Genomic DNA, 25248 nt, shown 5'->3' with positions numbered 1-25248 from the left:
AATATTTTGCTAGCCCCTAAATAAAAGTGTGTGTGTGAAAATATGTGAACGTGTGTGAGGAGACGGGTGTGTGTGTAAAGCCTTTAGGACTGAGTCTCTGGCCACTGCCAAGGTTCATTTTGTAATGTGAAATGGTCTTTGTCTCTTGCTTGAGTCACTTCACGCACGACTAATCACCCTAGTTTACAAAATCTGGTCATAAGGGAAATGGGTGTTAACTCAATCCACTGGAAGGTACACATGTGGAAAAAATGTACATTACTCATTACCCAATGATGCAATCACAAACAAATAAGTTGAAATCAGAGCTCCAGCCTGTGGGAATAAATATATTATCTGTCAATCTGAGTCTTAGAAATTGAAATAACATTAGATGGGACACATTTACTTGACTTGACTTACATTGTACATTGTATTGAATAGTGACCATTGATTTATTTTACTTACATCTTGCTAAAAACAGTATCCTGTCATCATGTTTTTCTAAATTCTTGTAGACCTTATAAGGAAATTAAGTCAACTACTTTTTTAGTATCGCGGGCATCCAACAGAATTTTGTGAAAAGTGCAGACTGTGTGAAGAAACTTTTGCTTGATGACCACAGTCTTTCACACTCTCTTTACACTGTTTACAAAAGCTGACCAAGGAAGTTTCCTGAGGCCTTTTCTGAAGTCTGTTTCAGACCAAGCTGGCAAATCAGATGTGCACACAGAGATGAAGATTGCAAAGCATTCACAGATTCCAGTGGAGGGTGGCACTAACGAGTCTGAAATAAGGAGACTGGCCAAGGGCATTATGTTTTATAGAATGAAAGTTGTTCCCTACTCTAAACATGCCTCCAGCAGAGATAAGATCTGCACTCCAGATTGTTGCTTGCTGGAAACAGCTGAATTTTGATGCTACTCCAAACTGGTTTTTGTTTGTTATTGCTGGTATGGCTGTATGCAAAAAATGTTTATAATAAAATGCTGCTGGATGACCATCAAAGTCTTGCTGGTTAAGGTATTTAAGAGGGCTAGTGGGACTCCAGTATCATACGCTGGAGTCCATTGGTACAGATCTTCTCAACAGGATTCTTTTCTTTGAAATCCATGACATGCAAAGCATGAAAGCAAATATGCTGTCGCCATCCCTTTGAAGAAATGTTAATGTACACCTACGGACTTTGACTGCACTGTTATTATTTTCATAAGATTATTTAGACAGAAAGTGAGCTTGCATTTTAAGTGTAAATAAAGGTGATAAGTATGTAGTTTCTGTACTGGCCCTGGAAAGAGTTTTATGAACAATAGCTATTACCACTAGCTCTGTTTTTCAACAAACTTGGTCACATGCCCGTATCCAGCATATCCAGCAGGGAAGTGATCTCATTTTTGTTTCACTGTCACTTCTCCCTCATCTTTTGTACTCTCTATCTCGCTCTCTCGCTCTCTCCCTCTCTCCCTCTCTAGGTGCAACACTTTGTTCTTTTTTTCTTATTTTTGCATGACCTTGAAACCAGATGAGAAACAGTGTTTGATGCATTATACTGTGAGGCTTCAGCATTATATCCTCAAAACCCTCTTCATCTCTTGTGTATTTTTTCAAAGGCATACTTACTTGGTTACAGACATTTTTCAAGTATTTAGCTTTTTTTACATTTAAAAGTATGCAACATCAGAACAGCTCAGAACATTAAAGACAAACATTTGTCCCCAGGACAGTGTGTTATGATATTGTTATTATCCTGCTCGTTTTTATGGTCAAAGTTTATCTCCAAAGATGGTCTGTTTGCTTGTTTTAATGGAATTTGGACATTTGGTGGTCAATTTTAGAGTAGCTTTGGACTTGTTCATTGTAGTGATATTAGGCTCAAGATCAACTGAGAAGGAAGGAGAATGGAGTCTGCGTTCTGAGGCTCGTGGGAATATTTATTAGCTCAAAAAGAAAACAAAACTCGCGCCACATGCGCATCAATCACGTTCACTGAACACCATTCTGGTTTACGGTCTCTCCCGCACGTCTTCTGCTTTCTCCCACGAGTCCTCAGCTCTCTCTCCAGTCGCAGACCTCGCTGAACCATGCATCCGCCGCCACATACCCCCACCGCCCGACTCAGGCCGGGAAGCCATCAGGCCTGCAGCCCCCCCCCCCACCCCCCACCCCCCATTCCTGGAGAGGAAGTCGGCCACAGCCATCTGCGCCCCCGGCCTGTGAATCACCTCTAACTTAAACGGCTGCAGAGACAGATACCAACGAGTGATTCGCGCGTTGTTATCCTTAATGCGGTGGAGCCACTGGAGGGGCGCGTGGTCCGAGCAGAGTGTGAACTCCCGCCCCAGGAGGTAATAGCGAAGGGTGAGAACCCCCCACCTGATGGCCAAACACTCCTTTTCTATGGTGCTGTACTTAGTCTATCTCTTTGAGAGCTTCCGACTAATGTACAGAACCGCCCGGTCCACCCCCTCCACCTCCTGGGATAGGACTGCACCCAGCCCCCTGTCCGACACGCCAGTCTGCAACAAAAAGGGGAGAGAAAAGTTAGGAGAGTGCAGGAGTGGTCCGCCACACAGGGCAGCCTTAACCCGGGTCAAGGCCTGTTGGCACAGCTCCGTCCACTGGACCGTATCTGCTACCCCCTTTTTAGTTAGGTCAGTCAGCGGGCTGGTGAGGTCCGAATAGTCAGGGATAAACCTCCTGTAATATCCCGCCAGCCCCAGGAACTGCCTCACCTCCTTTTTGGACTTGGGCCTGGGGCAGGCTGCAATCTCTACTGTCTTGTCAATTTGGGGACGCACCTGCCCGTGACCCAAGTGGAAGCCCAGATACCTTACCTCCACCCGCCCAACTGCGCACTTCTTCGGGTTGGCCGCCCCAGTGTATGGAGTTTTGCTCTCAGGTCCAAGACATATTGAATTTTGTTTTTACTGTCCGAACGTCCGTCCTCCCAAGTTTCTTTCAGGACGTCCAAGACCCCCCGGGGTTGTCGTCCGTAAAGAAGCTCGAAGGGGGAAAACCCTGTAGAGGCTTGAGGGACCTCGCGCACAGCGAAAAAGAGGGGTTCCAGCCATCTGTCCCAATTTTTCGCGTCCTCTTGTACGAATTTACGAATCATCGTTTTCAAAGTGCGGTTAAAGCGTTCGACCAGTCCATCCGTTTGCGGGTGATAGACGCTGGTACGCACCGTATGACCAATAATTCATACAATTCGCATAATGTGCGTGACATAAATGCAGTGCCTTGGTCCGTGAGAATCTCTTTTGGGATTCCCACGTGGGAGATTAAACGAAACAGGGCGTCCGCCACACTCTCTGCTGAGATGTTGCAGAGAACCACTGCCTCGGGATATCGGGTTGCGTAATCGACTATGACTAGCGCAAACTGATGTCTGCGTGCCGATCGCTCTAATGGCCCGATGAGATCCATGCCAATTAGTTCGAAGGGGATCTGCACTAGAGGAAGAGGGCGCAATGGCGCTTTTGGGGTGGCCGGTGGGTTTACCAACTGACATTCACGACAAGACGCGCACCATCTGTGCACGTTCTCGTGAATGCCCGGCCAAAAAAAACGGGTCACTAGGCGATTTAGTGTCGCTGTCATTTCCAAATGCCCTGCCATAGGATTGCAATGTGCCGTCTGGAATAGCATTTCCCGACGGCTCCGAGGTACTAACAATTGGGTTGTATCCTCCTTTGTTTGCGTGTCGTGGGTCACGCGATACAACCGGTCTTTAATAATGGCAAAATACGGATAGGAGAGCGCGGTCTGGATGGAGGACCTGTCCATCAATGGTCCGGACCTGTTCAAACGCATGTTTGAGGGTTTCATCCTGGGACTGTTCCAGGGGAAAATCATCACAACTGGCAAGGTTCAGCCTCGCCAAGCCGCTCAGTTCCCCTGGAGCCGTCCCGCTGGGTCCTGGGCACAGATTCTCCCACCTGAGCGCTCGCTCCCCTGTCCTGCCGACTCTAATTCCCAGAGGCACCCACGGTTAAACACCCCAATAATTTTTCGAAGCCTGGCCAATTGGTTCCCAAAATTAGCGGGTGCCGGAGGAGCGGACTAACTGCCACCTCCACATAATGCTTTTGGTCCCTAAATTTAATAGCTATGGCTTTTACGGGGTATTCCACTATATCCCCGTGCACACACCTCACTTTAACCATGCGGCCCATATCCAATGCCCCAGATTGTATCAGGCTTTGATGGTTGGAGGTCTGGTTACAACCTGAATCCACCAAAGCCCGATAAATACCCCCCTTAATACTCACGGGTATTTGGTACAACCCGGCTTGATTGGGGGCAGCCTGCGGGTCGTCCGGGATCCGGACCAACGTCCCCACCTCCATGACCGGGCATCTATCCACAAAATGACCTGGATCCCCGCAACGCCAGCAGGCTGGCCCAGGCCTCCCCACTGCCCTAGTGGCCGGAAGTGGGTCAGGTGATCCCAGCGCGGCGGCCTCACTCCCCTGGGCAGGGCCCCTCTACCCGGCCACCAGCTCCGTCCCTGTCCTACAACGCGGCGTGGCCCTCGGTGGCCCCCCGACTCGGGTCCTAGTAGAAGGAACAGATTTTGGGGTGGGGGAAGAGAGAGAGGTAGGGGAAGAGAGAGAGATAGCTGGAAGGGGTTCGACCCAGTTGGATGGCCAGATCCAGCGACACCGGCCGGTGGCACTGAACCCACTGAGCAGTCTTTTTCGGGATACGGGAGAAGAACTGATCCAGTACCACCGTGTTGATGATACTCTCTGCGTCGCTTCCTCCGACCAACAGCCATTTGCGGCATGAGTCCCAGAGCTGCTGGGCCAGGACAAAGGGCCTGCCCGCTTCGGCCAGGTCCAGCGACCGGAAGCGCTGATGATGCTGCTCGAGGCTGAGGCCGACCCTTTGGAGAATAGCTTTTTTTAGTTCGGCATAAACTAGGAGGTTCGGAACAGCTCGCGGTCCTCCTGCTGGGCCTGCATCATCGCCTGGAAACGGCGATCGTGGTCGGCCCACAAGTCCAGCAGGGCCTGGTGGTGTTCTTGGTGCAGGCCCGCAAGCGACGTGATGATCTCCACAAACGTCGATCCCAGTGTTCCTGGCGGAGTCTGCATGGCGGTGTGATTCTCCTTCCCTCCCGGGTTTTGGCACCAGTGTAGTGATATTAGGCTCAAGATCAACTGAGAAGGAAGGAGAACGGGGTCGGCGTTCTGAGGCTCGTGGGAATATTCATTAGCTCAAAAAGAAAACAAAACTCGCGCCACATGCGCATCAATCACATTCACTGAACACTATTCTGGTTTACGGTCTCTCCCGCACGTCTGCTGCTTTCTCCCACGAGTCCTCAGCTCTCTCTCCCGTCGCAGACCTCGCTGAACCACGCACATTCATCATGATCAGACTGGTCAGTTTGGTGGTTTTAAAGTGGTTTTGGATACTTTTCAGAGGGCCAGGCATTTGGAGACACTTCATCTTGTCAATCTTGTCGGTTTGGTGGTTTTAGAGTTTTGGACTCAATTTTGTTCTTCAGATCAGTTGTTTTGGTGGTTTTCAAGTGGTTTTGGACATTTTTTAGGTGATCAGACATAAATTTTGCACACAGGGGTGGTCAGACCTGTGGGTTTGGTGGTCATACAGTTTTTAACACTATTTTTTTTTTTTTTTTTTTGGATAGACTAGTCAGTTTGGTGGTTATTTGAGTGGTTTTGTACAATTTGTGGGTGGTCAGGTTGGTCTATTTGTTGGTTTTAGATACTTTTTAGGTGAACAGGTGGTGGTTTTAAAGTTATTAAGATACTTATAATGTGGATTTCAGGGATTTTGGGTGCATTTAATTCTACAAACCAGCTGAAAATCAGCTTGACCAGTTATGAACACCAGCCTAGACCAGCCTAGACCTAGACCTGACCTACTAAGACCAGTTAAGAATTTTTTCCCCTTCAGTGTAATTTCAGGAAATGTGCTTCAGCAGCTGGTTCTATACTGTAATCCTGATGATGTCTCCTGCTTTTAGGTTTGCCTGACCTGGTTCCTGACCCGAATTATGTCCAAGCTTCCACATACATTCAAAGAGCCCATATGTACTCTTTACGCTGTGCTGCAGAGGAGAAGTGTTTGGCCAGGTGAGAATCCTCAATTCTTCTATTTATGAAAAGGCAAAACAAAGCTGGTCAGGCAGTATTTACACAATAACCCTCCCACACTCGTTTACATCTGTTTACACCACACCATACAATAATACTTCAAACAACTAACAAAAAGAGTGTTAGATGATGTCTGATGCAGAAGTATGGGTGGTGTCACATCATATAAATCCAGCCTGCTGTTATGAGCTCATCTCATATATACAACATGTTTTATTACTCAGTGCTGCAGTCCCTCATGAAGGTTTATTTATTTATTTATTTTTTCCTCAGCTCCGCCTATAGTGATGAAACCACAGACTACAGTCTCAGGGTTCTTCTGCGCTTCCCTCAGAGAGTGAAGAACCAAGGGACAGCTGATTTCATGCCCAACCGGCCTCGTCACACCTGGGAGTGGCACAGCTGTCACCAGTGAGTCTCTCTTTTACATCTGTATATGTGGAGACCTCATGGGCATAGAATATGCAGGGTACGTGGAGAACTTTTAATAAAATGCAAATTAGTCCCCCTTACTTACTTTTGACAGGCAGGTGTGTTCACACACAGCTTTTCTAGGGCCAGTGTAAATAAATCTACATTTGAAGTTTAAGAGACAGTATAGTCCATGCATGTCCTGACGTTTTATTCACAATTATGAGCTAATGTGAACACTATAAAGCACTAAACACTCATGCAGTGCATGACTCATTCATACTCGAAGCCAGAGGGCGTTCTCTTGCAGAAAGTCCATCACAGATTCATATATATATATATGACAACAGGTGTTTTCTTCTCAGTTTGTGATTGTTTAAATACTTCTCTATAACTCACATTTATTTGTACTCGGTAATAAATAAATATTATATATATTATTATATATATTATTAAATATTATATATATCATAAATATTGGTATTATAAGTCAGTTGCACATGTACTAAGTGAGAGTTGCCTGAGTGAGTAGTAGGCCATATTTTTGTGAGTGGTGTGAGAATGTGTGTGTGTGTTTGTGTTTGTGTGTGTGTATGTGTGTGTGTGCGTGTGTTTGTGTGTGTGTGTGTGTGTGTGTGTGTGTGCGTGCGTGTGTGTTTGTGTGTGTGTGTGTGTGTGTGTGTGATTTTTCATTCAAATGTAGTTTGCTCAGGGATTTGGCAACCGGCCCCTGAAATGTCTGTCATCCCCTCATCAAATAAGATTTAATATGTTTGGCATGTTATGGGAAATATAGTATCCCCGTGGAAACTCTGAACTCTGTCAGAGGAAAGTACCTGTTTTCCCTGCCGCAGTCCTTCAGGTATTACCACAGCTTTCCGAGAAAACACTTTTGCCATACAGACTGCAAGAAACAGCGGCGTGACACATAGAGTCAGACTTCTGACTCACCTGCAGTGGGCAGATATAGATCCAGTGCACAGGGAGCAACTGGGGGTTCAGTGCCTTGCTCAAGGGCACTTCAGTCATGAGTACTGAGGGAGGAAGAGAGCACTGTTCATTCACTGTTCATTCACCTAAACCTACAACTCCTGCCAGCACCAAGACTCAGAACAAAAGTGGCAGACTTGTTACTTAATTGTACAGGTGAAAATCTCCAGTGAAAACTCTTATTTGGATCATATATTCCAAAACGTAGGCGAGAATCTGTGATTCCTGAGTACAGTATCCACACATTCACCTCAAAGCATTAGATTCCTGCCGGTGCACGACCCACACAAGGAAGATAATTCAACAAATAACTGCAATTGCAGGTTTCAAACAGAGATGCCGACAAAGAGGCAAAACCTTATGGACTGCAGCTTTAATAAAATAAAATAACACTAGGTGGTATTGCCATGGTCCTTTTTTCATATCAGTATCGTCTCTTCTCTCTCTATCTCTGATCAGACATTACCACAGTATGGATGAGTTCAGTCACTACGATCTTTTAGAGGTCAGCAGCGGCCGGAAGGTGGCAGAGGGACACAAGGCCAGCTTCTGTCTGGAGGACACGACCTGCGACTTCGGCCATCTCAAACGATACGCCTGTACTTCACACACCCAGGTGCACTTCTGAGACACATTTGTTTATTTTTTGTTAAAAATAAAATTATTAGTATGGCACTGTTTTTTGATTATTCTAATGTTTTGATTTGTTTTAATATTGCAGGGTCTCAGTCCAGGTTGCTATGATACATACAATGCAGATATTGATTGCCAATGGATTGACATCACTGATGTTCAGCCAGGAAACTATATACTCAAGGTAACGTTCTCAAAGATAAACTAAACAATTACACTCATTCTCCTATTTCACACCGAATGCATTTCACGCATGTCATCCAACTCTTCTGTTTGTTATCAGTGCTCATAAATAAGACAGATACAGACATGTCTCTTCAGGCAGATCCCAGCCGCTCACTTTAAGATGTTCAGCAAAACTACAACACAATAGATGAAGTACACAGCAAGAGGTTGCCATTACCTTCTACTCTGAGGCTAAGATTTAATATCCTTTCATAGCAATAGAAGATTGAACAGCAAACAGTCTGCAAGAATTGCCAAAAATGTGTCTTAGTCAAGGCTGGAGACTGACAGACAGAAATGAGCTACTAAATGTAGGGGCTATGTACTTTTTCCACAGATGACAGGTGCAGTTCTGCATATATTTTTGCTGAGGAAAAGATTTCAAAGTCAACTTTTCATTGCACTCTCTCTCTCTCTCTCTCTCTCTCTCTATATATATATATATATATATATATATATATATATATATATACATATATTAGGGGTGTAACGGTTCACAAAATTCACGGTTCGATTCGATATGATACACTGATGTCACAGTTCGGTTCGGTACGGTTCGGTACGTTTTAGATAAAGCAAAATGTAAAAACATCTCAACTTTTCAGAATGCCACAAGCGCACTGTGGGTCATGTGACAAGAACTAACCAATCAGCTTCATCCTTTCCCGTAACAACGTTGAAAGCTCAGCCAAGATGAAGGAACAGCTGATCATAGTTGTATATGGATTGCAATTTTGAAATAAATTTATTAGCAGAGCTAGCCTACTGCAAGCGATTTTTAGAGCTGCAAATCTATTTTTCCTTTGCTGAAATTTCCACCTCTTCATGGAGAGAGCACGTCATTGTTGCTTAGCAAAGGCAGATGCCTCAGGGGCGCTTCTGCCCGAGCGCTTTGGAAAGAAGGAGAAAGACGCGCCTAGCATTTTCCACGTGTTCTGTCTCACTCAGCACGCGCTGAAGGCTCGTTGAAAAATGCCTAATGCATTTAACAGACCAGAAATAGAAGATCCTCCAATAACCAAGAGGTATGGTGTTTGGGTGCACTTTGGATTCCCTGTAAGCTATAATGGTGATGATAGAATGAATGGTAAATAGTAAGGTCTAATATCCGTGGCTATAATGTAAATGTAATGTAAATGTAGCCTACCAATCGCCGCGGTGATGTCTTTTGCCCTGTTTGAGTCAGTTGGAAATGTCTGTCTAAATGTTGCGGGATAGTTTGTTGCGTGTATGTTTCTCCTTTTTTATCGTCTTTTCCCAGATACTGACACACTAAGGTGATGTCGGCGTAAATGAGTTGACATGTGTCAAGTATTCCCGCTGTTGTTGTTTTTTCTTTTTCTTTTTTTTTTTTCTTTTTTGTGTATTCCCGCTGGTGTACCCTATTGTCATGTAGCAGATGTGACATACCGTTGTTTTTTTTATCCACCACTCTCTTGCCATCACCATTATAGCTTACAGGGAATCCAAAGTGCACCCAAACACCAGACCTGTTGGTTATTGGAGGATCTTCTATTTCTGGTCTGTTAAACGCATTGGCCATTTGCAATGAGCCTTCAGCGCGTACTGAGTGAATGAGCGAGCGCCTGACTAAGTAGCCTAACATAAACATAGTTGGTATTTTTTTCTTCTTCGGGAGTGTCAGGGGCGTTGCCTGTTACGTCGTTTGGGTTATTGGGCTACCTTGTTGAACGCATATCAATATATTTCACTTTTTTTTTTTTTCAAATATAATTAATTAGTCTAACGAACCATTCGGTGCATAATGCGTACCGCGTACCGAACCGAAAGCCTTGTACCGAAAGGTTCAATACGAATATGCGTATTGTTACACCCCTAATATATATATATATATATATATATATATATATATATATATATATATATATATATATAATGTATGTGTGTGTGTATGTACAGTACAGAACAAAAGTTTTGAAACATTATTATTTTTTATGTTTTTGAAAGAAGTTTCTTCTGCTCATCAAGCCTGCATTTATTTGATCAAAAATACAGAAAAAATTTTTTATATTGTGATATATTATTACAATTTAAAATTGACTGTTTCCAATACTCATAATAAATCAGAATAATTTCTAAATGATCATGTGACAGACTGGATGTTACATGTCACACTGAAGGCTGGAGCATCCCAGGAATATACATATATATATATATATATATATATATATATATATATGCCGCGAGCCGGGCTAGAACTCGGGTCTCTGGTGTGGCGGTTGAGAGATCTGCCACTAGGCCACAGAGGCTGAGGTGTTGGACCCAATTGAAATACTCAAGGGAGGACTCCACGCAATATTGGTTTATTAAATAAAAAAAAAAGAAAAAAAAAAAAAAAAAAAAAAAACACTTTGCAAGCCAAAAAATCCAACAAAATTTCTTCTCAGACAGAGGAATTAATAACAAGAGAGATAATGGGAAAACAAAACCACAAGGGAAAATAAAAACTCCACGAGAAAACAAAACTAGAGCATGTGAACAATCAAATAACTAGGAACACCTTACTTGAGGTAGCATGGAAAGACTTGGAAGGACTTGTAAATTCAGAGCTGGTAGCACGTAGCCTGGACTCAAAAACCAAGTGTCAAATAAAGGGAAAGACTCAGCTAAAATACTCTAAGAGAAACAAGGCACAGGTGACCTGGATAACCCTAACAAGAGTAGACAAAGAAGAACTAAGACAGAAGGGAACACAGGGGACCTCTAGAGGCACGGAGACAAACTACAGGAGGTCAAATGCTGACAGGACCCCCCCTCTAGGAACGGCTTCTGACGTTCCTTCCAGAACACCCCGGCCTCCGGGTGTGAAACTCCCGTGTCAAACTTGGGTCAAGGATGTCTTTGGCTGGAACCCAGGAGAGCTCCTCTGGCCATTAGCCCTCCCAGTCCACCAGATATTGTAGTGAGTTCTGGACCCTCCGGGAGTCCAGTTTCCGGCACACTGTGTAGGCTGGCTGGCCATTTATGATCCTGGGAGGTCGAGGGGGGCCTGTGCGGGGGAGCAAATGGAGAAGACAAGACAGGATTTAGTAACGAGACATGAAATGTGGAGTTAATTCTAAGGGAACGAGGGAGAAATAAATTATCTTAATAAATGATTCCTTGCTATGCGAAAAGGGCCAATGTATTTCTGGGAGAGTTTCTTGGATTCGACCCGGAGGGGCAGGTGCTTTGTAGATAGCCAAACTCTTTGACCAGCTCGAAAGTTGGGGGCTGTCCGACGGCGACGATTAGCCTGAACTTGGTTTATCTGGGAAGTCCGAAGGATGGTACATCTGGCCTTCCTCCACATAAGCCGACAACGTTGGACAAAGCCTTGGGCCGAGGGAACACCAACTTGCACCTCTTCCTCTGGGAATAATGGAGGGGTATATCCAAACTGGCATTCAAAGGGGGATAGTACAGTGGCCGAGGACTGGAGGGTGTTGTGGGCATATTCGGCCCAAATAATACAGGTGGCCCAAGACGTGGGATTGTTAGCCGCCATACACCGTAGGGTGGTCTCCAGGTCCTGATTAATACGTTCTGTCTGGCCATTAGACTCCGGATGGAACCCAGACGATAGGCTGGCCGTGGCCCCAATCAGCCTGCAGAAGGCTCCCCAGAACCGGGACGAGAACGGGTATTGCCCTTGGATGGCGGAAGGCCTTTAACAAAGTCCAGAGAGAGATGTGACCATGGCCTGCAGGGAATAGGTAAGGGACGGAGCAGTCCCTGAGGTCGCTGATGTGCAGACTTTCCTTGGTTGCATACAGGGCAGGCCTCCACACAGACTTTAACATCCTTCTTGATGGATGGCCACCGAAACCGGCGCTGGAGAAAGTCAAGGGTGTGGGCACTTACTGGATGGCAAGTCAAGGGAGACTCAAGACAGCTCGGATCGGGCAGCTTGAGGAACGAACAGGCGTCCAGGGGGACCACCACCTGGATCAGGCTCATGGGCAAGGGCCTCTCGCACCACTCTTTCCAGTTCCCACTGAAGGGGCGCGACGATACTAGACCTCAGAATTATTGGTATCAAAGGCCTCTCTTGTGTCTCAGGAGAGTAGGCTTGAGACAGGGCATCTGGCTTGACGTTCTTGGTGCCAGGTCTGTAAGATAGGAGAAACTGGAATCGACTTAAAAACAGTGACCATCTAGCTTGCCGAAGGATTCAACCGCTTAGCCTGCTGGAGATACTCCAGGTTTTTGTGGTCCGTGAGAACCTGCAAAGGGTGCTGGGCCCCCTCGAGCCAGTGGCGCCACTCCTCCAAGGCCAGTTTTACTCCAATCAACTCACGATCCCCCATGTGGTAGTTGCGCTCGGCATCCGACAGGCGACGAGTCATGAAGGCGCAAGGGTGTAATTTTCCATCTTCACCTCTCTGCGACAGGATAGCCCCAACCCCCAACTCTGAGGCATCCACGTCCACCACAAAAGGTCTGTCTGGGTCAGGGATCAGAAGAATAGGAGCGGAAGTGAAGCGGCGCTTGAGATCTTCGAAGGCCCCCCCCTGCCTCCGGACCCCACTGACCCTTGGTTCCTCCTCCCTTGGTAAGTGTTGTCAAAGTGGCCACAACAGAGCTGAAATTCTTAATTAACTTTCTATAGAAGTTTGCGAAGCCAATGAAACATTGTACCTCCTTGACATTAGTAGGTATAGGCCAGTTGTGGATTGCCTCTACTTTCTTAGGGTCCATCTCCAGGTGGCCAAGGGTGACAATGAATCCAAGAAACTGAGCCTGGGTAACATGAAATTCACACTTCTCTGGCTTTACGTAGAGGTGATTGTCAAGGAGTCTCTGGAGAACCCTGCTAACATGCCCCTCATGCTCCTCCAGTGACTTTGAGAAAATGAGAATATCGTCAAATTATACAAAGACGAATTGATTAAGAAGGTCCCGGAGGACATCATTAATTAGTGCTTGGAATACTGCGGGGGCATTGGTGAGTCCGAACGGCATTACGAGATACTCATAGTGGCCTGTGGGGGTGTTGAAGGCAGTCTTCCATTCATCTCCCTGCCGGATCCGCACAAGATGGTAAGCATTTCGGAGATCTAGTTTAGTGAAAATAGAGGCTCCTTGAAGCAGTTCAAAGGCTGTGGCCATGAGAGGTAGGGGGTATCGATTTCGAACTGTGATCTTGTTGAGGCCCCGGTAATCAATACAAGGCACGGATGATACCGGCTACCAAGGACTCCTTAATGTAGAGATCCATAGCTGAGCGCTCTGGGGGAGACAAAGAGAAAATCCGACCCCTGGGAGGGCAAGAGCCAGGGAGTAATTCAATAGCACAGTCGTAAGCACGGTGAGGTGGTAAGGAGGTGGCCCGGGACTTGCTGAACACTGCCTTAAACTCATGATAAACTCCGGGGACTCGAGACAGGTCGATAGACTCTTGAAACTCAGGACAAGGGGCTGGGGAACTCTGAAGTTGGCATGAGAGTTGACAAGTAGAACCCCAGCTTAGGATAGTGCCAGTGGGCCAGTCGATATGGGGATTATGTCTGCACAGCCAAGGGTGACCCAGGATAACAGGGTACTCAGGGGAGTCAATAAGACATTAAAAATTGTAATGTTCCCAAACTTTTGGTCTGTACTGTATGCATCTAATGTATATATTTATGTAGGCACTGCATGCCCAAAATATGTAATAATGTGAGCATAATATATATTGTGGTGTGCACTTACTTTTTCACAGCACTGAAGGTCTAAATTCTGTTTAAATTCCAGCTCCAAGTTAACCCCAAGTACTTGGTGCATGAGTCAGACTACACAAACAACGTAGTCAGGTGCAATATCCACTATACGGGCCGCTTTGTCAGGACAACAAACTGCAAAATCTCCCAGTAAGTACAAATCACTTTTTGAGTGTGGTAATGGATCAGTAGCTCCATAATGTATGGCATATATTCATCTGCATGCTTTAAAGTAAAGTTTCAAAAAGGAGTTTTCACTGCAGTGCCATAGAAGAATGTCTTGATGATCAGCTCTTAAAAGGACCATGTTTTTCGTAGTGCTTTAATATCTAAAGAACCTTTTTACACTTTAAATTAATTTTGGTCAAAGGTAAGTTTTTATTAATGGGAAAGGTTCTTCATGGAACCATCAATGTCAATATAGAACCTTTAATTTTCCACATCTATGAAACTCAACAGAGCAAATGACTTGAAATGTTTCTTCTGCTCCTATAGGTCATGATCTGTCAGATCCAGATGAATCCCCATGGAAGCGCTGTCCATTGCAATGTGAATGGAATTCCTGATGCATTTGTCTCAGTTCCCATATTTGTGATGTTCTTGTGAAGCTGGGAGGAATGAGCACACATAATGTCACCCTCACGCAAAAACAAACACACCCTGAGGAATCCCATACTTCACAGCACACCACAGACCAACGTCTATTTTCCTTCCAGCCACCCCAATAACCCTGGTTTTTCATAAAAACAAACACTTGCTGCCCCCAATTAAGTTTAATTCCTTCACCATTTTAAGTGGGTTACTTCACTGGAATCCAAAGTGAGATCAGGTATGGCACTGGTGAACTGTAATTCTGTCATTCAGATCAGGACAATCAGCAACTGGAAACAATCCTCCTATTTTTCCAAGCCTCTCTTTTTGTCTGTGCCACTTTGGTGAAGGTGCAAGACTTAACGAAAGAATTGTATGAGAGAATGGCCTGCCTCTCAGTCATCCTGCAGCAAACCAATTAAGTAAAAAGTGGTTTTAGTTTGAATGAGGGACCTGGAAAAAATAGCTTTGGGATTAAAGCACTTTGAATAAATGCCTTGAATCCAAAAGCTGGAGGCAGTTTATCAAGGTGTTTTTACCTTGGAGGTTTATTATAGTCTTTTACTTAACCTGCTGAGATTTACATTACATTTAATTGTAATATTGCCTTATATGTCAGTACATTGATAATCCAATAAAGCAAACTACTTAAATTTAAGCCATACTTGAGATGTTCCCCCTACAAGCAGCTGACACTCTATCAGTTTGGTTTTCTGTGATTAAATGGATATTTCAGGTTCAGTACAAGAATTAACAAACAGAATTTGTGGCATAATATTGATTACTGTACCACCACTAATCATTTACAAGTAAGTACACTTGATTTGAAACCTTTAAAAGTTATTGTAAAAATTTAAAAGTATTGTAAATTGTGCATCATTTGAGTTGATTTTAGCATCGTCATGGCAGTGAAATTGTAAAATTGTATGTAACTAAACAGAAAAAAAAAAAAAAAATTTCCTGCACAAAAATCATGCATATCATGAACAACTTGTGGTTGTACTATTTAAAAGTGTTTCCAATGTAAGCGATCGAAAATGGTAATGCTTAAAAATGTTAATGCTGTTAATGGTTATGCTGTAAACAGTAATGTTTTTTTTTTTTTTTTGGGGGGGGGGGGGCAACATTAATTATGCATTTGCCAGACAATTGTACTCTAAAGAGACTTGCATTGCATTGAAGGTATGCACTTTATCAGTTCATGGATTCCCTGGGAATCGAACTCATCGATCTCCATTTACATTTGCATTTGGCAGACGGTTTTATGCATGACTTACAATGCATTTAATGTATGCATTTTAAAAGTCAACACGTTCCCTGTGAACTGAACCCATGACCTTGCTGTTGCTAACTGCATGATCTACATTACATTTATGCATTTGTCAAACCTTTTTTGAAAAGTGAATTACACTGCAATCAAGATATGCTTTTTTTCAGTCAGTGCATTCTCTGAGAGTTGAACCAATGACCTTGATGTTACTAACTACAGTACATGAGCTACATTTACATTTATGCATTTACCAGAACGTTTTATCCCCCCCCCCCCAAAAAAAAAAAGAAAAGAAAAATTTAATTGCATTCAAGTGTATGCATTTTGTCACTTCATGCATTCCCTGGGAATTCTAATGCCATGATCTATTATTTAAGCTGCAGAAACATTATGTCACAAGTGCTGGTGTATTGAACTTGTATTGAAGCCAGGAATATTCCTTGAGTGTTAAGTTTGTAAACCTTCCTTTGTGAGATTTACTTGGACGGACGACCATGTTGGAACATATCTATTGTTTTTTTAACTGCCAACACTGGTCAGCTGCCACAGGTCTCATATATGATACAGTTAACCCACTGATGCATGCTGTTGTCTAGGTAAGAAAATACTTTATTTTATCATATCATATTCATATCCACTGTTCTCATGTACTGTGTGGAGGGACATGCTGTACTTACTGTGTTACACTCCAGGAATTCATATTTCTTTGTATCTGAAATTGAGATTTATGCCTTGATTGTTAAATCGAACACAAACTTAGTTGATACTACTGTTGCAAAGCTAACATTGCATAACTTGATGTTACTGACAATCTTAATTCTATCCGTACCTACCTCGGAAAGAGAAAGTTAAACATATGCAGCGAAAAAGAGCTCCTTATGATGCTATGCTTGAAGAGCCCTAAATGACAAACATCCAACACACATGCTATAATCTATTAAATTCAGTTAAATGCATACAAGACCAGCTTTCTGTGGGGGTCGTCGGATATGAGTGAATGGAGTGTGTGTTATGATGCATCACATGCTTCAACCAAAGCTAAATGAATTCCTTTCTGTGGTGAGCAGTTTTATTATGAAAACTTGTTACAGTCTTTTCCCATTATCATGATACAGATCAAATGCAGAACAGAGTTTGTCTTATCATATCTCTTTATACTCTGAATAAATGATTATTATAACATTGTTTATAGTGTAGACAGTAAATGTGTGTCTGGTTGTTTTCTGCTTTTGTGGTCCAGGACAGGTGCAAATCAATCTCTTTGAGTTTTTGTTATCGTTGTGGTTATTGATTTTATTTTTCTGTGCTTAGAGTTCATACTGGATCTTTAAATAAAGACTGATGTGTATATCAGCTGTTTTAGTGCTAGTGTAGTTTAATTTTTTGACTAGAGACCATCTAAATTCAATTGAAGTCGTTGGAAAATACAATTGTGCCACACACTCATCAAAACTGCTAAAGTGGCAGAGTTTTAGGGAAAGTTTCCCATCTTCTGTCTGCGTTTGCACAGAACATGTACTGTACTGAATGCCAGTGTACCAAAACAATGTTTTGATTGAGAATTAGGCCAGTAATAAGAACTCTGTAACCCTAAAAGCAGAGCAAAAAAAAAAAAAGATGACATCACATCCACCATTTTTTTTTTCTTTTTTTAAATAACAATCTACACGAACCAGAACACAATGAGTTTTTGTTAAGGTGAAGAACACTATGAGATGCTGGCTAAGCAGCAAAAAATTTAATCATTATTCTTCCTTTTGAATTGTATTTGTCACCAGCTGATTCCCTAGCTTGTGTGTATAAATATGAATGAATCCATGCATGTATAAATAAATAAATGGGTGCATGTATTTTAGTTTGTTTGTTTTTCAAATCAGTCAAGGAATGGCTTCTTTAGCATAAACAAAGTTTTTAATAATGATAACATTTTGAGAGACCACTGGTGTGAAAAAGTGAGTGGGAACTGTACAGTTTAAAGACTACATGCTTGTGTGTTTTCAGTGAGAAAATGATGCCAAATAAGAAGTGTAAGACCAAGTAAGACCTATTAGTAAATTCCACTGACATGACATCAGATTAAAAACAGAACTAGGAGAGTGTCAAGTAATACGTGTGCTTCGGAGTAAACACGTGCACGAGCTGATTTCCATCACTGAGGGTCTGCAAGCCCTCAACGAGAAGAGAACAAAGATGACAGCGAACAGAGAGAGGGAGAAAATAGAAATGCCAGACCAGAAGATTAGAAGGGCGAATATGAATCATAAGAATCTGGCATTTCAGCTTAAACCAGCATAAACCGGCTGTTCTTAATGGCATTAGCTGATTACCAGATCGATCTAGTTTGATGGTTTTAGAAAGGTTTTTAACCTTACCACCTGTTCAGGCTTGAAGACCAGCTCGGCCATGCAGTCTGGAAAACCAGACAGAGCCTCTGAAAACTAGTTTAGACTAACAGGATGGTATTTTTTTTTTTTTTGTAGGAATGGAAAACAATGGAAAATACATGATGAAGTCAAATGCTCGAGTGACGCAACAACATGCAACAGTTCTTCAGTTAAGTTATTTGAGTTATGAAGCTCGTTATGACTCAGAAGTCATAACATTCAGAAACGAAGAGAGCCACTGCAATAATGAGACCAGAGCATGCATTTTTGCCTTGATGAGCTTTTTAACATGATTTTAGTAAATATTCAGTCACCAGTATAATGTATAGGCTATGCAACATGCTTTATGGTATTGCACATGTGTTCAGGGTATTTTTTAATCCAATTTAAAAATAGTTGTATTCAAGCATTTAGATGTTTTTTTTTTTTTTTTTTTTTGATCAGATTGTTTCAAGCTACATCACCTTTCTCAATTTAGTTCAAATGTTTTTGTGGGAATGTTCGCAAAACTTTAGCTTTGAGGTTTTCTCCAAGTTATGAACAACGTTCTTCCAGTAACATCCAGTAAAGAGTTATCTGGTCTTTAATAATATTAAAACGTTAGCACAAAAACATTATTTACGCAACATTCATTGAACATTTTGTTGTATGTTTACGGTTAATGTTTTTAAAATGTGGCTACTTGTTTCAAAACATCCAAGGAACATTCACGAATAACATTCCCATACTATTTCCTTAAGGAATAAACAAACATTAAGAAACTGAACATTTGGACGTCATGTTTTCATAACTTCCTTGGAACTTATTTTTGGCTTTTGGCCAAGTATGAATGGATTATGTGGATCCATGTGAAAACTTGGTCATATGGTTTATGTACAAATCCAATGGAGCATTTGATCTGCTGTTCAATATTCTTCGAGCATGACTTGTGACGATAAAGTAAGTAGAAAACATAACAGCAGACGGTCGACCTGAGATGCTTGTGTAGTGAGCAAACACAGGTTTGGTTGTTTTGCTCTCACGACATCATGACGCAATGTTCTGGACGTCGCTGTGATTTATCTCCATGCAGACTGCTGTTCTCCGCCATTAAATCAAATGAATAACAACTTGGACTCAGTGGGATATTATCTTGAAGAGAGAGAGAGAGCACCGTGGTAAATGATTAAACTATCACTTATGGTGAAAACAAAAGCATGAAGATGTTTCACTTCAGTCTCAGCGACCGGCTGGTTTACTTTAATAATGACGGCCTGTTGCAAACCGAGATCGTTCGCCTGAGCTAATGAACTCCTCATCATCTCTATTTATGTGTGCCATTAGGTTTGAAGGTCTTAGAAGAAAGAAAATGAGTTGTGTTGGCAATCTGGCTTATGGCAGTAAACACCGGGAGTCCCTTTTTCCATCGCTCCTGTCCTCGGTGAAGGTGATTTTCCACAGCCTGCTTTCCATCCTCAGTTCTCAGTTACTCGCAAATGGGCCGTTCCTGAGACAACAAGCGAGCAATAGGGGAATAAATTCTCATTACAGAGGTGCTGCTAACAGAGGGCAAAACTGTGGCAGGAATACACTTGTTTATAGACTCTCAGACAATTGGAACGAATGACTTGGAAAAGCTCTGGATTTGCTTATTTTACAGGTTCTTCTCAGTCCTGATGAGGCTTTAAATCCACAGATGCTGATGTGGCACAAGGGTTTAAAACATTGACAACTTTGATACATGGTGGCTCAAGAGAGCTGATCCAAATCTCACGGGATCTTCACCCTGCAGCAGGCCTTTGGGTTTTAATTCAACTGTTAAAGCAGGTGACTGTTCAGTCTGAACTATGCAACACTGAATCTATCTATCTATCTATCTATCTATCTATCTATCTATCTATCTATCTATCTATCTATCTATCTATCTATCTCACAGCATTGGGATCGCTGAGACCCAGACATAAAGAAATGATGGTCAAGAGAACTACGATGCTTAAAAGCACATCATGTTGTGAAATAGTACACTGCAGTGCATTAGTAGCTTACAGGCATGATTATAATTCAGAAACAATGAGTCCCATCATTAAATAAAAGCAGAGACGAAGAAGTCAAAAAAGCAGCTAGGGGCACTGTTTAAAAGTTTAAATAAAGTTTGGATTGCATTATCTGTTTGCAATTGTTGCAGGGATGTGATGAATGCTGTACACAAGCAGACAACAAGAGGCAAACAACAGCTGATGTAACGCAAGATTACGAAGGACAAACTGAGTCTTTGTCCTCAAAACATGGATCTACCAGATGCTTTTATTCAATGACTTTCAACACTGCACACCATGCACACACACACACACACACACACACACACACACACACACACACAAACACACACGCATGCACACACACGCGCACATATATACAGTAGATACATATATATGCTATATACATAGTGTTATATTATACAAGTAATTACTAGCTACTAATTACATTTTTAACAGTGTTGATTATTTTATTCTCTCTAAAAGGTTTTGTATTACATATTACTAATTATTTTCTAAATCCTATGGAGTTGAACAATACACACATAAATAAGAGTCTACTCTTTTGATCTTTCCAAATAAATAAAAGTGCATCAAGTATTCTTTAACTGAGCAAAGGATTTAAAAGTAGAAAGTTACATTAGAACATACATTAAATGTTAGATGATGTATATATTTATATATATATATATATATATATATATATATATATATATATATATATATATATATATATATATAACATTAATCGCATCCAAAATAAAAGTTTTGGTTTAAATTTAAACATTTGGTTTCAATTTTATATAATGCTGAGTTTTGAGGACTGGGTTAAGAGTACACATACATTTTTGGACCTCTGTATATAAAGTGTGCAAATTAAGCAGTTCATGACCCAGACTTTGCAAAGCAACAATCTTTAGATTCACTTTATTATATCCCAAAACAAGAAAGAAGCTCCTCAGATGTTTGTGTATTTTAAAGCAGTGTTTTGATTGTGAAGATCAAGAGCGTGTTGATCATAAAGTGAAGGAGAATTCCATAAAAGAGAAAGGAGACAGAGGACATTAGACATCATCACATAGTAATTCTACACGGTGTGTGTGTGTCTGCAGTGTGTGTGTGTGTGTGTGTGTGTGTGTTTGTACAACCCAATGATGAAGCTCTCTCACCCTTGAGCTGGAGGACATAAAGCCGCTCTGTTTACTGGACTCTGGGCTGGAGAACTGACTTCCTCTGTGTTCCCCTTCAAATTCACTTTATTCCTCTTCTCGCTCCTTTATCCAACCTCTCTGCACCCCCATCACAACCTAAAACCACATTTACCCTGTCATGTTCCCCCTGATAGAGTTTATCACAACATTGATAAGGTTCAGGCCACTGGGCCGGCCCAGATAACGGCTGTTGATTTGGGGGTGGGGGGGGGGGGTGGGTAATGCAGCATTCTGGAAGAGCCAGCTGTTGTCTCACACTTGCCGTGGAGATCTCAAAACCAAACCAGACAGATGACGACGTCATGTCCCAGCCACCAGTACTTTATCATGCCTTCATGCCCAAGCCAAGAATACTACACTTGTAGAAGACTTTTGTGTAACACTTAACGTGACATTTTCCAACCCTTATGTTTTATTTAGGAAAATTACAGTTAAGGGGCTTTTTGCAACACTTAATGGGTTTTAAGGGATACTTAAGAGAAATTCCAAGGGTTTACAACGTTTCACCGAAAGAAACCCTTAAGTAACATTTAAGGAATATTTTCTGCAATGCCCTTAAGTGTAAGAGAAACCTAAGGGCGATCTTAAGGGAAAATTACACTCAAGGTGCTTTATGCGAGATGGACTGAGATTATACATCTACCTGGGACTCTTATGAAACAGAAGTCATGAATTTGCACTTGTAGTGCACTTAAAATATTTTTTATATAAACTTTTCTTGTACATGATATAATATTGATGAAATAAAAGGCCACTTAAGTGTCTTGAAGAAAAACACATGCATGACTTTTCCTCAACACATTTAAGTAGACTTTTAAAAAATTGCATTAAAAGTTTTACTTAAAAATCATTTTTTTATTTGTGTTGCTTTAACGAATTACAATTTGTCTGTGTTGACTAACGTATTTAAGCAAATGAATTTAATATGCAATATGATTTAGCAATTATTAATCATATACTACACACATTCATACTATATAAAACATACTTTTTAACAGACACCACATAATCGGCTATCTAAAATAAATACTTAATCAAAGACTATATGCGCTTTCGGACACATCCACACTGCGAGCCGCTATTTTTCGCGGGATTTTCGTACCTGCTCAATAAACTCGAAAACTCCCAGAACAGACGTTTCAGGGAAAAGTGAGAAAGACACAGGAGCCAGTGCATCATTAGAATGATTTTAAAACAATATTTCAATATAAAAACGTGCAAACAGTTGCTTTAAAGCGGCAGAGATATGAATCTTTATAGTTGTTGACACAGAGCGGTATCCCGTCACGTAGCTCGTTCTACACTAATTTAACTTAACTGCTGTTCAGAATTACTTAATTCCCTTCTAATACAAGCAACAGAAGAGCAGCTGTTTCGTGTGGTGAGTATCACAGAGAAAAGAGTATTCAGAGATAAACCCTAAACAAATCTTACTCTAATTTCTCATCTAAACTCTACATGAATTTCTGCATTTATTTATGTTCACTTATACTAGAAGTACTGCATACTGAGTTGAAATATGGATCAATCTAATATGCATGTTCAATATTTGATTAGATATAGTGTTACATCAGTTCAATGTTGGCAAATTTAACAGTTATAACTGCACAAATGCACTAAGATATAAAGTGACCCTGACCTTTTACGGCTTGATCTTTAGGAGCATGAACACTCGGGCCCTCTGCTGTCAGTACAAGCTAATTTGAGCAGAGTCCAGGTTTGAGATGATATAATAGTCAGTATGCACTGATATAAGGAGCATATGTTTCACTGTGATGGCACTGACTTTATGGGTAATACTGTGTAAAACAATTTGATTGAATCTGGGAAATATGCTCATCTTCATTATACGGTCCCTGAGTTTTATTAAACCGCCTCTGTCTCAGTGCAGATCGTGTCCGTGATGTTTATGGCGGAGGATAGTGTTGTTGTCTTCTGGGATGCTCCGTGTGTCAAGCTCTAATGCGAACGATTCCATCATTGCTCTGCGCAGGGAGATACAAATGATGAGAAAGAAAGGGAGCATGAGACAAATCCATTTATTGTCTTCGGCAATCTAATCTAACACATGCTCGACGGATGTCCACGCTGAAAAGGCGCCTGCTTACATTTGCATCTAAGTGAGAATCAAGCTATTAGCCTGACTAAGTAGTGTAGCAAAGTCAGGGCTGTTGGGTGATGTGTGTCTGGGGAAATCCCAGAATGCAAAGAGAGGGAATGATAAACACAGGGAAACATCTCCACGTAGAACAACACTGAGCCCTGCTGGACAAACACGACTTCACATGAAGCAGGTTTACTTGTAGTTCTTGCTGTCAGAGCCTTTATCCATGCAGCAAGTTGTATTTGAATAATGTTAAACTTATGTTTAGCATAATAGATCTGATATAGTTAACATAAAATGTTCTTGGCATGAAAATAGCCACAGAAGCTGCCGTGGCATTAAAAACAAACACACAAATAGATGTTGGTGCTTTATTTAAATTGAAGTTGTCAATCAGTAACATTTGCTTCATATCACTTCGATATCACAACAAATGTTTCAAATCGCAAAAAAATAAATAAAAACAGCAGTGCATTTCAAACAGGACTGTTTCATCTGCGTTCTTCAACATCCATGTTTAAGTGACAGACAACACACAGAGGCCCCTCATGCAAAGTATTTTCAACACATACACATATCTCAAATAAAATAAGTCTAAGGGTCCATGTACACAACAATGATGCACTAAATATAGACACATGCATTCTTGAAAAGTTTTGCATACAGATGACAACGTTATCAAAAATGATACCCACTCAAACAACTAAAAACACTGTATTATGGTTGCAATACGCATTCACATGATACACTGTAACTCTTTTCAGTAATTCATGTTGTTATAGTTTACATGGAGATGGTAACTGTATCGTTGCACTTTGTACTTTTCATGTGTTTTCAGGCTTCGGAAATGCTGCTGTTGTGTAAATGAACAGATAAAACACGTCTCTCTCTCTCTCTCTCTCTCTCTCTCTCTCTCTCTCTCTCTCTCTCACACACACACACACACACACACAAAACCTAATTACTTAATACAGTAATCATCTAGTCCTTTTATCAATACTAAAATGTTTTTAGAAGTCATATAATTGAGATTTCACTCACTTGAGCAGTTTCTAGAATATCAAATCATGTAAAACAATAACTAGAATAACTAGAAAATACAACTAAAATGCATAAACACTTTTAATCGTTTGTGGTTAAAAGATCAAAAGAATATTTTTCATTATTTTCAATTCACAAACAGTTTATAGCTTAATTAATATTTAAATAGTGCATTATATCCTAGACTAGAAATCACATTTTTTAAATTCCCTGATATTTCCGACTTTTCGTGATCATGGGAACCCTGATTACAAATTTGAACCTACATAAACTAATTTATAATTTAATACAGTCACATAAGAGCAACCCAGCTAACAGGAGATGTTCTCAGAAAGTTATGAACAAATATTCTACCAGTAACAAATGTTATGTGTACATTATTCATTAGAATGTTCAGAATATTCAAATGTAACGTTCATGGAATGTTTGGAAAATGATACAATTAAATGATCAAAAAAATTTAAAACCGGGATGTTTTGAATGTTTTCCTAACTTAATGGGAATATTAGAAAAACGTTCTCAGAACATATTTTTCTTAGCTGGGAGCAAATAGGCCGAAACAGA

At 41.5% G+C, this 25248-nt stretch overlaps 1 protein-coding gene across 2 annotated transcripts in view; it reads left to right on the top strand.

Annotated features, from left to right (window-relative positions):
* Nucleotides 1–17779, top strand: part of LOC113118621 (lysyl oxidase homolog 1-like) — a 39189-nt gene extending 21410 nt beyond the window's left edge. For both annotated transcript variants that reach the window (XM_026287929.1, XM_026287928.1), the window contains exons 2-7: nt 5978–6086; nt 6381–6518; nt 7968–8124; nt 8230–8325; nt 14103–14218; nt 14564–17779. In XM_026287929.1, coding sequence (XP_026143714.1) covers nt 6043–6086; nt 6381–6518; nt 7968–8124; nt 8230–8325; nt 14103–14218; nt 14564–14570 — 558 coding nt within the window. In that variant the 5' untranslated portion in view covers nt 5978–6042 and the 3' untranslated portion in view covers nt 14571–17779. The remainder of the gene's footprint in view (nt 1–5977; nt 6087–6380; nt 6519–7967; nt 8125–8229; nt 8326–14102; nt 14219–14563) is intronic.
* Nucleotides 17780–25248: the final 7469 nt, after the last annotated feature.

The sequence above is a fragment of the Carassius auratus genome, chromosome 18 (genome assembly GCF_003368295.1).
Source record: "Carassius auratus strain Wakin chromosome 18, ASM336829v1, whole genome shotgun sequence".
Classification (NCBI taxonomy): domain Eukaryota; kingdom Metazoa; phylum Chordata; class Actinopteri; order Cypriniformes; family Cyprinidae; genus Carassius; species Carassius auratus.
This window is presented reverse-complemented; position numbering and strand designations above follow the sequence as displayed.